General features: G+C 27.2%; 3 protein-coding genes across 4 annotated transcripts; 2 read left to right on the plus strand and 1 right to left on the minus strand.

Moving 5' to 3' along the window:
- Window positions 1-156: 156 nt before the first annotated feature.
- On the minus strand, window positions 157-2243 carry LOC126833533 (uncharacterized). Of its 2 annotated transcripts, none has more exons than XM_050564939.1 (3): window positions 2121-2243; window positions 774-930; window positions 157-600 (listed from the first exon to the last, which is right to left on the minus strand). In XM_050564939.1, the coding sequence occupies exons 1-3, from the start codon at window positions 2169-2171 to the stop codon at window positions 488-490; spliced, it is 321 nt and encodes a 106-aa protein (XP_050420896.1). In that variant the 5' UTR covers window positions 2172-2243; the 3' UTR covers window positions 157-487. The 2 variants fall into 2 exon arrangements, with proteins under 2 accessions (XP_050420896.1, XP_050420897.1); XM_050564940.1 differs by lacking the exon at window positions 2121-2243 and adding an exon at window positions 1537-1723.
- LOC126833522 (ankyrin repeat and IBR domain-containing protein 1-like) lies at window positions 172-10283 on the plus strand. The gene is made up of 22 exons (XM_050564918.1): window positions 172-424; window positions 2487-2667; window positions 2741-2859; window positions 2936-3143; window positions 3410-3592; window positions 4380-4557; window positions 4634-4812; window positions 5160-5393; window positions 5468-5616; window positions 5684-5903; window positions 5972-6106; window positions 6287-6446; window positions 6524-6660; window positions 6724-6966; window positions 7029-7163; window positions 7242-7398; window positions 8002-8110; window positions 8177-8217; window positions 8295-8481; window positions 8552-8728; window positions 8788-8992; window positions 9060-10283. The coding sequence occupies exons 2-22, from the start codon at window positions 2602-2604 to the stop codon at window positions 9711-9713; spliced, it is 3876 nt and encodes a 1291-aa protein (XP_050420875.1). The 5' UTR covers window positions 172-424; window positions 2487-2601; the 3' UTR covers window positions 9714-10283.
- Window positions 10284-11890: 1607 nt separating this feature from the next.
- Window positions 11891-13460, plus strand: LOC126833526 (sulfide:quinone oxidoreductase, mitochondrial). The gene has a single exon (XM_050564924.1). The coding sequence runs from the start codon at window positions 12098-12100 to the stop codon at window positions 13361-13363; it is 1266 nt and encodes a 421-aa protein (XP_050420881.1). The 5' UTR covers window positions 11891-12097; the 3' UTR covers window positions 13364-13460.
- Window positions 13461-14225: the final 765 nt, after the last annotated feature.

Consider the following 14225-nt stretch of genomic DNA (forward strand, 5'->3'; position numbering starts at 1 on the left):
AATTACAATTTCCAATTTAAAATGTATCTATTACATGAAAACTAGTTTTCACTTTTTAGTTTTTACGATTTTTAAAATATGATAAATCAGTTATCATAAATTCCAATTATATTATCTATTAGGTTTGTTTATTATTCCATGTTGATTTTCGCGCGGGCGCAACATTCTGTTACATTTGTTTTGATAAGTTTTGTCTTTGTATTTATATTTTATAATAGTTATTATATATAGGGAGATTAATACGCTCAAGACGGGAATTTTTAGTAGAAGTGCCATAAAACAAGTGAAAATGTAAAATATCAATTGTGAAATTTTGTTTAGTAACTATTATTTAATAATTAACTTTCAAAAGTATGTGGTACACATTAAACTTTATGTTGCATAAGCGATCATAACTCAACTACAAATCATCATTTTATATTAAGTAAGCTCTAGAAATGTATAGTATAACAATTATAATTATAAAATAAATAAAAAATAATGGTCGTTAATAATCCTCTGATGGTTGCTTAACCCAATAGCCATGCGGGGCGTACGATTCGCCATTCTCAATCATATCTGGTCCTCTGTAGACTTTAATTTGAACTCTTCCTGGCTCATCTAAAAATAAAATAAACCATTTTACAAATTTTAATTTAATTTTACTTAAACCTAAAAAAAATATAACTGTTAATAGTAAATATATTAATTTTTTTTTTGTTTAAAATATTATAGCTCAACGATTATAAGAAATATATTAATTATTATAAAATTGTAAATACTTATATTATTACATTTTTGTATGGATCCTATTAAATCGTCGTCAATATACTTGTGGTTGCTATATATTTGCTCATCTTCTACATTATCTTCATTGGTTGGTTGATTTATGTCTGGTTCTTCGTTATCCCCAAAGCAATAAGTCGTTAATGTTATCACACAAACACAAATCTTTAACAAATAATATTATTATATTAGTAAAATATTTGGCAACCTACATTTTTAAAGTTGTAAGTATTTACACCTTAGATGGATCAACAAAAATGTTTTGACTTGACCCCCAGCATTGCTTAAGATCCAGTGGTGTACATATAGGGAGGGGGTTCGGGATTAATCCCCCAGGACCAAAAAAAAAAACTGTATTAAAATTGCCTATAGCCATAATAAAGTATAACAACGCCATTAAAATAACATTAATATATTAATGTGTTATTTGAATCCCTAAATCCCCCTTTTCTATTAGAAAGTTTAATGTACACCACTGTTAACATCAGTATAAGCCATCCTACATTTTTCATTAACCCAACTATAAATATTAAACTTACATGTTATACGAAAACTGTCACTATCGGAAACCCTAAACAATAAGATTTTCAACTGACAAACTATTTATAATATTTATACAGTGCTATACACTCAAAATGTAATGAGTGTAATGAGAGCTTCTGCCATCTTATTTTTGTCCCATATGTAATTTTCATGATATGTGTTATAAACTATGATATGAGACTATTAAATTGTAGAAGAAAACCAACTACAAATTATGTGTTTACTTACCTTTTGTATATTCATTATGTATTTTTAATTTTTTTTTAGTGATGATAACTTCTTTAAGTGGCAATTAAGAAAATATTATCAATTTAATTTAATATAATTTTATTTACAGAATAAAAGAAAATTGTTTAATAATATATTATTAATCAAGTAAAACTATTGCAATGTGTTTATGAAACCACGTAACCACAAAATACACTACATTGTTATACCTCCTAAACGTTTTATAAAATGCAATGTCAACCATTTTTTTCATTTTTTTATATGGCACAAATACTTTCCTTTTACACGCTTCATTTATTTAATAGATTATTTCTTTCAATGTATTTTTTATGCTTTTTTTTAAATGTTTTCTATTATACTATTTTTATTTATTCAATGATATTATTTAAAATGTGTATGAAATATCTTATTGGCCTTACTATTTTAACCTTATTATTAAAACTAGGACAATAAATTTACTAAATATACACATTTTTATTATTACAAATATACCAACATTAAATATATATACATACTATAATAAAACATTATTAAATTTATTAGAGTATATTAAAACAATATCTTGTAAATTGTATATGCCATACCTTAATTTGTGTTACAATTTGTATTTCTGTATTACATAACAAAATTAGCATACTGTAGTGATGCTACCAAGCTTTAATGTTTATTATTATTTTAAATAGATAATAAGTTACCTAAGTCTTTTATCTCTAATAAAGATGATTATTTTAAAAACTTAAAGTTATATTAATTATTTCAATAAATGCTGTAGTTATCTACTCTTTTTTTTTTTATTGGCATTATTATGTTTTTTTAAATTTAATTGTTATCCAAGTGATAACTAAGTCAATTTTATTTAGTTATGTTTATTATATGTTTAACAAAGAAACGTACAATTATATTGTATGAACAATGCAATTACTATATTTTTGTTTTTATTTAAACGTTAGTATTGGTATTGAAACAAACCCACAATGGAGTACACACAACATACAATATTTGTACAAGCAACTTTATGGGTATTTATGGAAACTTAGAAATGTTACAAACCATACAAGGAACATTATGGGTGGTTCATCTACCAAATTTAAAAAACATCTGCAGCGAGGAGATGAGTATGCTGCAATGCGGGTATTACAATTAAAAAATTAATCAATGTCCATTTTAGAACTTAATCATTACAACAATAATACTACATTTTTAGATGTATTCAAATTCCCTCGAGTTGAAGAATTTAGATCCTAATTTGAGCTGTGGTGAAAATCATAACAATAATACTCTCTTACACTATGCTGCTAAACATGGAATGAAACATCTATTAAGGTAATAGTTTTATCGTTTTTTATATGTTAATAGTAAAATAACAACTAATTAAAACTATACTAATTTCATGTTACAGAGCTTTTTTAAATGAACATAACGGAAATCCAAATAAAAAAAATAATTCTAACGAAACTGCACTTCATGCAGTCTGTTATCTTTCACCCCAAAGTTCATATTCAGCACATGAACGCCGTGCTGCTTGCGTTACATTATTATTAAACTGGCAGGGAGCTGAAATAGCGGATGGACGCAGAGAAAAAATACAACTGTGCGCTCAAAATAATGTTAGTTTTATACTAAAAACATTCAATTATTTAAAGTTCTAAGTTACAAAACAGTGGCGCAACTAGAGACTAAAGCGGCAAAATATTTATTATACATATACACATATACACTTATACTATACACATGTCAATGTGTATAGTATACCGTCCAAAAACACCCTAAATTAGAATACGCCAAGGGGCAGCTGGCCCCCCTACACCCATAAAAGCTATGTTACTGTTACAAAAATAAATATGTAATACACCATTATATATTTTTAATTTAGGATGGAAACACTGCTCTTCATCTTGCCACGTCTTCGGGTTTACAATATTGTGTTGATTTAATGCTTGCACATGGCGGAGCTCCCATTTTTAAAACTAACAAACAAAACCTTACCGCTTGTGATTTGGCTGTAAATAATGGGCATGAAACTTTAGCTCGTAAATTAGAATCACGAATGGTTTTTGTAAGTAAAATTAATTATATGGACTTTGTTATTTTTTATTAGTTTAAAATTCAATATCTGATAATCATATTTCTTTTTTTAGAATTATTTGTTATGACCGTAATATTGATGTATTGTAACAACCATATTATGAATTTAATATAAGTTGCCTTAAGTCCCAAATAAATTACAGCTGTTGATTTACTATTTTTTTTTCAAACTCTTTAAGGGGGAAATGAAAGCAGTCTGTTTTTCACTTTTTTAGACCAAAATCTTAACAAAATGATGACTACCTGGATTAATTTTAATTCTGTAAAAAGATTCGAGTTCTTTAGCTACTTTATTAGGTAATGTTGGAAACAATTTTTAATTTTTGCTTTTTTGGTGTGTTATTGAAATCACATGAAATTGTGTATTGGTAATTTACAAGAATAAATAATAAACTGAGATTTTTTATATAAATCTGTTTCCAACATATCTTAGTAATAAGGTCAATGAATTCTTATCTTTTTATAAAATTGAAATTGGACCTATATAGCTCAAACCTGTGCTAAAGTCACAATTTTATCATAGCATACGCACTATCATCAAAATGGCTATAACTCAAAAAAAATTGTGTACTTTACAAATAATACTTTAAAAGCTTATACAAGTTAACGTTAACACTTATTAAATCCTCCTTTTTTCTTTTATTGCTTATATAGAACTCTTTAAAAATTGTTCGCTTTCATGTTACTGTCCCCTTAGATGAATGTGTGGTAACTTCTTATTAGTATTTTTAATTATAATATTCAATAATGTTACATAGGGTGAAGATTTAAAAGATGTTTTAACCGTTGTGGATGAATATGATTTTGGAGAAGAAGATACTTATGCTGGCCTACGTACCCAAGATTTACAAGAAGCTAAGGATCAGTTGCTAGTTGAAACGGCTGACATGTTAAACTTGCCTTTGTTTACTGCTGAAGCTCTTCTTAAAAATAATGGTAAATTCCAAAAAAATTATGTCATTTTTTATTATTTAAAGTTGAAACCAACTTATTATACTAAAATGGCTTATAGAATGGTCTAGAGAAATTTTACTGGAGCGATGGGTACGTGACCCAGATAAGTGTTGTCAAATTGCTGGAGTTCAAGTGCCTATATCCGTGCAATCATCCAAAAAAATTTACTTCAACGGTATACAACAAACACAAACAACTCTGGAAGAAGCTCAACGTAGTGTTAATGATGAAATTATAGTAAGTCTAACATCAATTTAATCAGAAAAAAAATTAGTATTGCTTATCTATAAGGACCTCCGCTGTTGCAAATATTTATTTGAAGTTAAAGTTGAAGTTGATGTTGAAGCTGAAGTTGATGTTGATGATAAGTTGATGTTAAGGTTGAAGTTGAAGTTGATGTTGATGATAAGTTGATGTTGACGTTTTAGTTGATAAATAGTTAATCTTTTAGGTTTAGGATAAATATTAATATAAAGTTTTTATAAAATGAATGATATTACAAATAATGTGACTTAAAAATATTTTGTTTATCAATTATGTTTACTTCATAATATTAATTTATATTTTATTTTATGGTATTTTAGTGTGATATTTGCTTGAATGAACTGCCATTTTCCGACTGTCCAATAAAACTGTGTTGTGATCATAAATTTTGTAATTCATGTTGGAAACAATATTTAACGTATAAAATCAAAAGAAAAGATTCTAGTAATATTTTTTGCCCAGCATTACACTGCCATATCCTTGTTCCAACTGAATTAATTGAAAACATTGTTAGCCCTGAAATGGCCAGAAGATACTTTGATCTTAATATTGAAGTGAGACTCCAAATTAATATTTGTAATACTATTATAATTATTTGAATAAGATTTAAATAAGATTTTTATTTAAGGCATTTGTTGAAAGTAATCGGTCTATTAAGTGGTGTCCTGTTCCAAACTGTGGGCTTGCTGTACGGCTTCCGATAAATACAAAAAAAACAAAAAATAATTTGAAAATAGCTCATTCTGTAGACTGTGGTCGAGGCCATTATTTTTGCTGGTAAAATAATGTTATACTTTAATATTTTTTTATTAAGTACTTGCACGTTAATGTATTTAATTTACAGGGAATGCATGGGTGATGCACATACACCATGTAGCTGCCAACAGTGGTCTCAGTGGATGACTAAAATTTCTGAAGTTAAGCCAGATAAAATTCGGGAAACAACAGTGGAGTATGAAGAGGCTGCTAATAGTTTGTGGCTTGTGACAAACTCGAAGCCTTGTCCAAATTGTCACTCGCCTATCCAAAAAAACGAAGGCTGTAATCATATGAGATGTTCAAAAGTAAATTGATTATTTGCATTCCAACTCTTTTTATAGTTAAAAATTTTTAACTATAAATTTATTCTTAGTGTAAATTTGAATTTTGCTGGGTGTGTCAAGAAAGCTGGAAGAAACATGGGTCAGCCACTGGAGGGTTTTTTCGTTGTAACCGTGCCTCTGCTGTTTGTAAAGCAGATGAAAAAAGAGGACTCCTTTTAAAAGAAGTCAGTAAACTATAATAACTTAATTAACTGTATATTTTCCTATTTAATTGTAAGCAAATATGTAATTATTTATTAAAAATCAAAACTGAAAATAAAATGACAATACAATTGAAACAAGATTAAATAATTATTTACTGTTTACTGCTATACTAAATACACATTTATTTTATGATATTATAGGCACAACATAAGAATAAACAAAGTTTAGAATTAAGCAAATTCCTTCACTACTACACAAAATTTAAAAAACATGAAGTAACTCGACAGATGGAAGAGTGTTATGTGAAAATAGTGAAAAAATGGAGAACTGCTCTTGCAAACGCTTTAAATATACCCGATGGTAAGTTGTATGACGTATGTATATATATATAATACTTTTTGTTTTAAAATTTAAACCACTTAATTTACTGTTAATAGATGATGAGCGTACAAAATTTGTAGAAGACGCAGTAGTTGAAGTGCAAAAATCAAAACGAGTTTTATGTGCTTCCTATGTGTATGGTTTTTATATGCAGAGCAGTGCATATAATAGAAATATTTTAGAATTTATGCAGGTAAAATAATTGTATACTGAATTTTCAAACTCAATTACATTAACTATTTTAAAACATTTTTAGAATGAAGTTGAAGAAGTTACTGAAAAGTTAGCTGGAATGGTTTTAAGGCAGTACATATGTAACCCACGAAGTGCCATTATTAATACAACAAGTGTTCTGAGGCGGAAACGTCATGAATTTATCAATGCCATATCAGATGGATCAATATCCTTAGAAAGCATGCAATCAGCACCACAAAATATTACCAATACTAAAAATAAATCTAGTCTATTGCAACAAAAACATTCAACTTCTAGCGCTATGGTACGATCATTTATTATTTAGTAATGATCAAACATAAATAAATAATAACTTTCTTTTTCTAGGATTTAATGAAAAAAGCTATAGGAGATTCCATTCAAATTGATCCAGATAACCCATGGATCGTTGATTCCAATGGACGTCATCGTAATCTTACGGCTATATTGGATTGGCCTGAGAGTTGTTCTGACGAAGAAGAGGTAAAGTTGGAATGAATAATTAATATTTGATGTTATACTTATAACTGGTTGACTACATATTATTTACAATTTTAAAAGGAGACAGAACTAGATAGAGCTTTGGCTGTAAGTGTTTTTGGACAATGCAAAATGGAACAATGCAATAAAGCTAGAGTACGAAATCCTCGGACTTCTAAATTTCATGAATATTGTAGTCTTAGGTGCAAAAATAGTCATAAAACTCTTTTAGAAGAAGGTATATTGAAATTAAATTTATTAATTGATGGTGGTTCAAAACTAAACAATTTGTGTTCTGTTCTGGAACTTTAAAAATTTTATTGTTCTACTTTTATGTGCTTGAACGTAACTTGATTTAAAAATTTTAATTCCATTTAATCTTCTATTGATTATCAATAATTGATAAATTGTAATATATTATACACAGTGTCCCTAGATTATAGTCCCATTTTAGTATTTCCTAGGCAAAATAACATTTTTGGATTCTGTTTTTTTCTAAGTAACTTGTTAGTTTTAACAAGTACAAATATTTTATTTTTTTGGAAAAAATAATTTTTATTATGAAAATAAATCTAACACATTGCGGTCTAGGCATATTGAAGCTTACACTAATAAATGTGATACTGGTAACAGATTTTATTTGGTATTCAAACTCAGAACAATAAACCTGGTAAATACTAAATTCCATTCTGAAATCATTTAAAAAAAACTTATTTTCATGTTCTCGAACAAAAAAATTGTTTTGTTTAAAATCCCTGTCAATTAATACTTGATAATATTATTAATGATGTTAAATACCATATTTATCCTACATAATTTTTTCTACATGCTAATATTTTAGAAAAAAAAGAAAAACGTACGAGTATTGTGGGTACATTTGCAATGGATCTCATTGTGGCATTAGAAATGTCAAGGCTGCAAATGATAAAAGATGCTCAGCAAAGAAAAAAGTAATATAATCAATATTATTTTACCTAATAAAAATTGAATATTTAAAAAAAAATGTTACTTTGTAGAAGCAAAATTGAAGATAATGCTAGTTGTAGCAAAGATCCTGGTAATTACAAAATATATATTATTTTGGATAAATAAAATGTAACAAAATGTTCACGGAACTTACTTTTTTTTGTACAGATGTTTTAGAAGATTCCATAGATGACGATCAACAGATACAAATGGCATTACAAATGTCATTAGATGAAATTTCATTGGCTAAAACCAAAGATTTGTCTAAATCTGAAAGTGAAACTGTAACCGTATCATCAAAAACCTCCCGAGAAACTGCCAATGATTTAAAAAATATTCCTAGACTTATACCAAAGTATGGTTATTTTTAAAAAAAATGTGTTATTTACAAGAATTTTTGGTTTATTAATTACTTTTAATTTCAGGTGCAGTGGTATAAAACTTGATGACGGTGTATTCAAAGTAGGTGATTTACATAAAAATAGTTACTATTTAGATTTTAGTCGAGGCATTTATAATCGTTTGGAAAGCACAAGTCTTAGGCGTTCATTATCATTTGGTGATTTAATTTCTCGCAGAGATTTATATAAGAATAATCGAAGGTAAAAATATAACTATTTCTTGTACAATTTAGATAATCTAATTGAATAATTGTATTTAGGTATTGTGTAAATGTGTACCATTTAAGCAGTGATGACGGACATGATCAGATTACTAAGGATAATGTTAGACTTAAGTATGATTTCCAAGTGTTACCTAAAAAAAAAACTTCTATTTTCATGGAAATTGATTGTAATGGTAAATTCCAAAGTGTTACGTCTTTGGATGACAGCAATATTGCTGCACCCATAAGTTCTGATAAAGAAGTAAGTATGCAATGCTTATTTTTTATTTCCTTTTAGTGTATATTAATGTTATTTGATTTTATTTCAGCTGTGTAGTGTTTTAGCTCAGATTGCATGTCATAACCCCAAGAATTTTCGCAGTACATCATTTAAACATTTAAGTAAGATCGGAAAGACTGCTGCTGTGGACCAACCTGATGAAACCTTGGAAAAAGAATCTTACAGTAAAGCTGAAGTTCCTCCAAAGCCTAACCTCAGCATAAAAATTGAAAAGTTCAGTAGCCATTCTGAAGACAGTGCTGATAATGATGTATCTGCTGATTTTGAATCTGACACAGGTATACCAAAATCACCTACTTTATTTATATCCGGTGTTTCCATAAATCGCACACCAGAATCAAAATCTCCTATATCAGGTCGTCAGTCAAGATCAGCTAGCCTAACTGTCCCAAAATACTTTTTAAAACCATTGTACAAAGGCACATCGGCTGACAATCTAACATCATGCCGAGAATGCAATGTTGTTCATACTAATAAAGCACATTCCTATCAAACTCTCTTCAGTGCAGATAGGATGTGTTCTTCGGCTAATATGGTTGACAAAACTAGGAATATATTTACATTTCCTAAGTCTTTGACAGATGGAGAGCTTTTTTCAACATTGCATATTGATAGAAACGAATTAAGTTCAGACGACTTCCATGAAGGTTTATTTCTTGGTAAAAAACACAGACATTTTTAAGTGCCATTATTAATTTTATTGCCATTAATTTTTTTTCCTTTTAATTAATCAAAATATAATTTAATTTTATATAACATTTACTGGTATTAATGTTTTTATTTGATTTGGTTATGTTGCTTTTAATTGACTTAGAAGTTGCCATTATAGTCCGCCCACTGACCTTCTTCTGAAGACTTAAATTTTCTAGTCGATGTAATGAATATTCTGAAATTTAGTTTTTAAGGAGAAACATGCCAAAACCTTTTTAATAGTTTTTATGTTCCTAGAGGGTTTGTAACTTTTCTTATCCTTTCCTAACAATTTTGCTCTCACAACCAATAGTCTGATTTAATAAGTTTTATTACATGTAGTTAGCTTAAAACTAGCCAACAAATTTGCTATTCACAAATAGCGTGTAGTTGTTATTAATGAGTTATGACTTATGACCATCCATTTTACGTTTTTTCGGTTTATGTAATTTAAATATTAAGAATTTAATTACAATTAAAAAAAATTCCATCATATATCTATACATTTTGATTTTACATTCCGTAAACTACATTTGTACTTCCCTTTATATTTAAAATAAATATTAAAGTGTATGTTTTTTCATTACGTAACTTTAATAATTTTTAATTAATAATTAGTATACAAATTAAGTTTTTATTTTGCATTGAGTACTTATGAAATTAATTATGTGTGTTTTTGTGTTATACTTTTTTTATGTTAATATTATACATTTATTATTTAAATAATTAACAAATTATTAATTAGATAATTTAATTTTCATAAAATGGTTTTTTTTTTTGTAAAAAAAAAGCTTAGAAATAAATCAATTAGTTTTATTTATTTAGCTTTCTCTGTGGTTTTGTTTTATTTCATTAAAAAAATGCATTATAAGGCCTCAGTCTCGGTTTACTCTCTTTCTCACAAAATTATTTATTTCAAATTACAATTTTTTTATGGAAATTATAAAATATTCGTAATTTCAAATAAAAATCAAAATGAGTTATATTTATGCAGTGAGTTATTAGAACGAGTTTTTATTATTAAAATAATTGGATATTAATTTAGATGTGCAATTTTAATGGTTGTTTTACTGAAACTTCCAGGATAATTGAATATTATTTCTATTTATTTATATTTAACATTGTCTTGAGTATTAAAATCTTCAATAAATTGTTTTTTTTTAATTTTACATACACCAAGTAAGCTTCTAATAAAAACACCTTATCTTTCCTGCTTTTTTCAAAACAAAGTGATTTTATTATTATTTTAAAAAGTAACTTTATGTTAATTGAATGTATAAGTAAATTAGATTTTGTTTAATGTAAGTAAAAACATTTTTTTTATGACATCAATAAAATATATAAATTAAGAGATTGTAATGTTCTTATATTTATTTATTTTTTCTATGTATAAAAGCCTTTTTCTTTTTTGGTGGTAAAAAATTATTTTTATGAGACATAATTGTAAGACTTAGCTGATCCAATTTCAATTCTGTAAAAATATAAGAATTTGTTAGCGTTTTTACTAAGTTATGTTAAAAACAAAACCATAAACAGTCAACTATGAATGACATTCAAAAATAATAACTTTTTGTTCAGTTTTGGAAACTAATAGTAGTTGAAACCTGTGAAGCCCATATTATAACAGTTAACAAAACAATTTTTTGGCTGACATGTTTACACGTGCGGTGTGTGAAACTATATTATAGCTGCGACGCTTGCTGGTGATTTTTGTGTATTTCAAGTACATTTTACATTTACATAATAATATGTTATACTCATTAATAAATAAACTACTGATATCCCTACAAAAACAATTTGTTAACTTAGTGTAAATGGTTGCTAAGTAAAAAAAAACAATAAGTGTTTTAACATAAGCCTTAAAATGATAGTAAGCCTTATGTGATATAGTAAGTAAATACTACAATTTATAATAATTTGTTTTATTCATTATAACTTATAAATTTTTCACGTCATTACAAAAATCAAAATTGTTTTATCACAATATTTAAATACGACATTGTGGTTGAACCTGGTTTTTGATAAGAAAAAATATACAATAGGATGGCTTAGGAACCTATGACAGCTTGCCTATAATAAGTAATCAAATATAGATAACATACCTATTACACAATAGTTATTGTGAATCAGTATCATTAAAGTGAATCATCTATTTATAATTGGTCTTATCAGATGTAAATGAAAATAGAATAGCGAATAAACCACTTGTTGGATAATTACTTTTACACATAAGATTAGATAAGTCTCTTAAAATCTTATTGTTGTCGTAATAGTAATAAGGTAATATCTGTTAGTTGGGAAGTAATATCACCCTTCAGTTCTATATTATTAATTTAAGTACCTATGATATTTTAATTTATAGCAACATATTGCAAAATGTTTTCAAATTATTTTATTTCTCGATATATTCATCGAAACTGCCAAATACTAATAGTTGGAGGCGGTTCAGGAGGATGTTCAATGGCATCCAAATTTGCCAAAAATGGTCAAAATGTAATCGTACTAGAACCAAATGAAATGCATTACTATCAACCATTGTTCACATTAATAGGTGGAGGTATGAAGACACTATCACAAGCTCGTCGACCAACTAAAACTGTACTTCCAAAGAGTACAACATGGATAAAAGATAAAGTAAATGCCTTTAATCCTGAAGGCAATAGTGTTACAACAACAAATGGAGATACAATAAATTATGATTATATGTTGGTGGCAATTGGATTACATTTAGATTACGATAAAATAACAGGATTAAAAGAAGCACTCGATGATCAATATAGTAGTGTATGCACTAACTATTCATCTGATTTTGTTGAAAAAACGTACAAGGTTATGCAAAATTTTAAAGGTGGGAATGCAATTTTTACACTACCTAATTCACCAGTTAAGTGCCCTGGGGCCCCTCAAAAAATTGTTTACATTTTTGAAGATTTTCTTAGAAAAAAAGGTTTAAGAGATAAAGCAAATATAATGTATAATACATCAACACCTGCAATTTTCGGTGTTAAAAAATATGCCAACCGACTAGAGCAATTGTGTAGAAGAAGAAATATTACAGTTAATTTGCGACAAAATTTGATCAATATCAATTCATCAAAAAACGAGACTACTTTTGAATTGCTTGATGAACCAAACAAAACAATTACCATGGAATTCTCAATGCTCCATGTTACACCACCAATGAGTCCTCCGGAAGTTTTAAAGAAGTCTAAACTCAGTAACAGCATTGGGTTTTTAGATGTTGACCAATTTACTTTATGCCACAAGGAATATAAAAACATATTTGGTATTGGTGATTGTACAAGCTGTCCAACATCTAAAACAGTAGCGGCTGTGGCTGCCCAAAGTAATGTAATTTTTCATAATATAATAAATTCTATAAATGGTAAACCCTTACTTAAAAAATATGATGGATACACGTCATGTCCACTAGTTACTGGTTATAACAAATGCATTTTGGCAGAATTTGATTACCAACTTAACCCATTGGAAACTTTTCCATTTGATCAAGGAAATGAATTAAAAAGTATGTTTAGATTGAAAAAAGATATTTTGCCAATTATTTACTGGAATGTTATGCTCAAAGGTTATTGGAATGGTCCTGAATCAATTAGAAAAATATTACATTTAGGTACACAATAGTATTGAAAAGATAAAAAATTAGTGTATTAAAATCAAAATACATAGTATATTATATATTACCCATAACTATTTATTAAGTGTTAATAAATGTAAACTTATTATGCTTATGCAATTTTCAAATAATAAAATATAAAATTGTATTGCAAAAAAATGATAATTTAATTTTTTTTTTAACATTCAGTTTATAAAAATCTCTAGGGGCTTAACAACTTTTCTTTTAGTTAATATTTAAGAACTACTACTTATTTATACACTTTATGTTGTGCGAGATACTTAACTATTAAATATAAGCCATGATGAATATAGAAAATTTAAACAAATGGAACCTCCAAAAAAAGAAGATTAAAGATTACCATAATAATTATGGGCAATTATTAGACTAGAGTATTTATTTTTGAGATGAATCTAGATAATGGAGAGATGAAGTAACCAGCCAATATTATTAACATTTAACAAATGAAGCACGAACATAATAACATAGAATTCTGTGATAATAGTAAAATACATACAAGTTTTGAATAGTATATTATTTAATTATAATTACCAAAGTTATAGTAATATTCAAATAAACAAATAACAAAAAATTCCTATGGAAACATATCAATATTTTAATAAAAAGTATCAAATTTGATTGTCTTTAATCTTAAATGTATGTAAGCAATTTTAAAATGTGTCATAGTATTCATTTTTAAAAGTTATTTTATCGAACAAAATTCTAACTTAAATAAATATACCTACCCCCGAAAAGTGAAAACAATTGCATGTGTTTCTTTTGGTTTCCCTGTTGTAGATTAAGAACCATGACAGACGTTACTTTAGAATATTTATTGTACATGGTGACATTTTTTTTTCTGGTAAGAAA

This window comes from Adelges cooleyi, unplaced genomic scaffold (genome assembly GCF_023614345.1).
Source record: "Adelges cooleyi isolate 19-005CV unplaced genomic scaffold, UGA_ACOO_1.1 ACOO_flye_CR_arks_rails_tigmint_CR_PRNA_2, whole genome shotgun sequence".
NCBI lineage: Eukaryota > Metazoa > Arthropoda > Insecta > Hemiptera > Adelgidae > Adelges > Adelges cooleyi.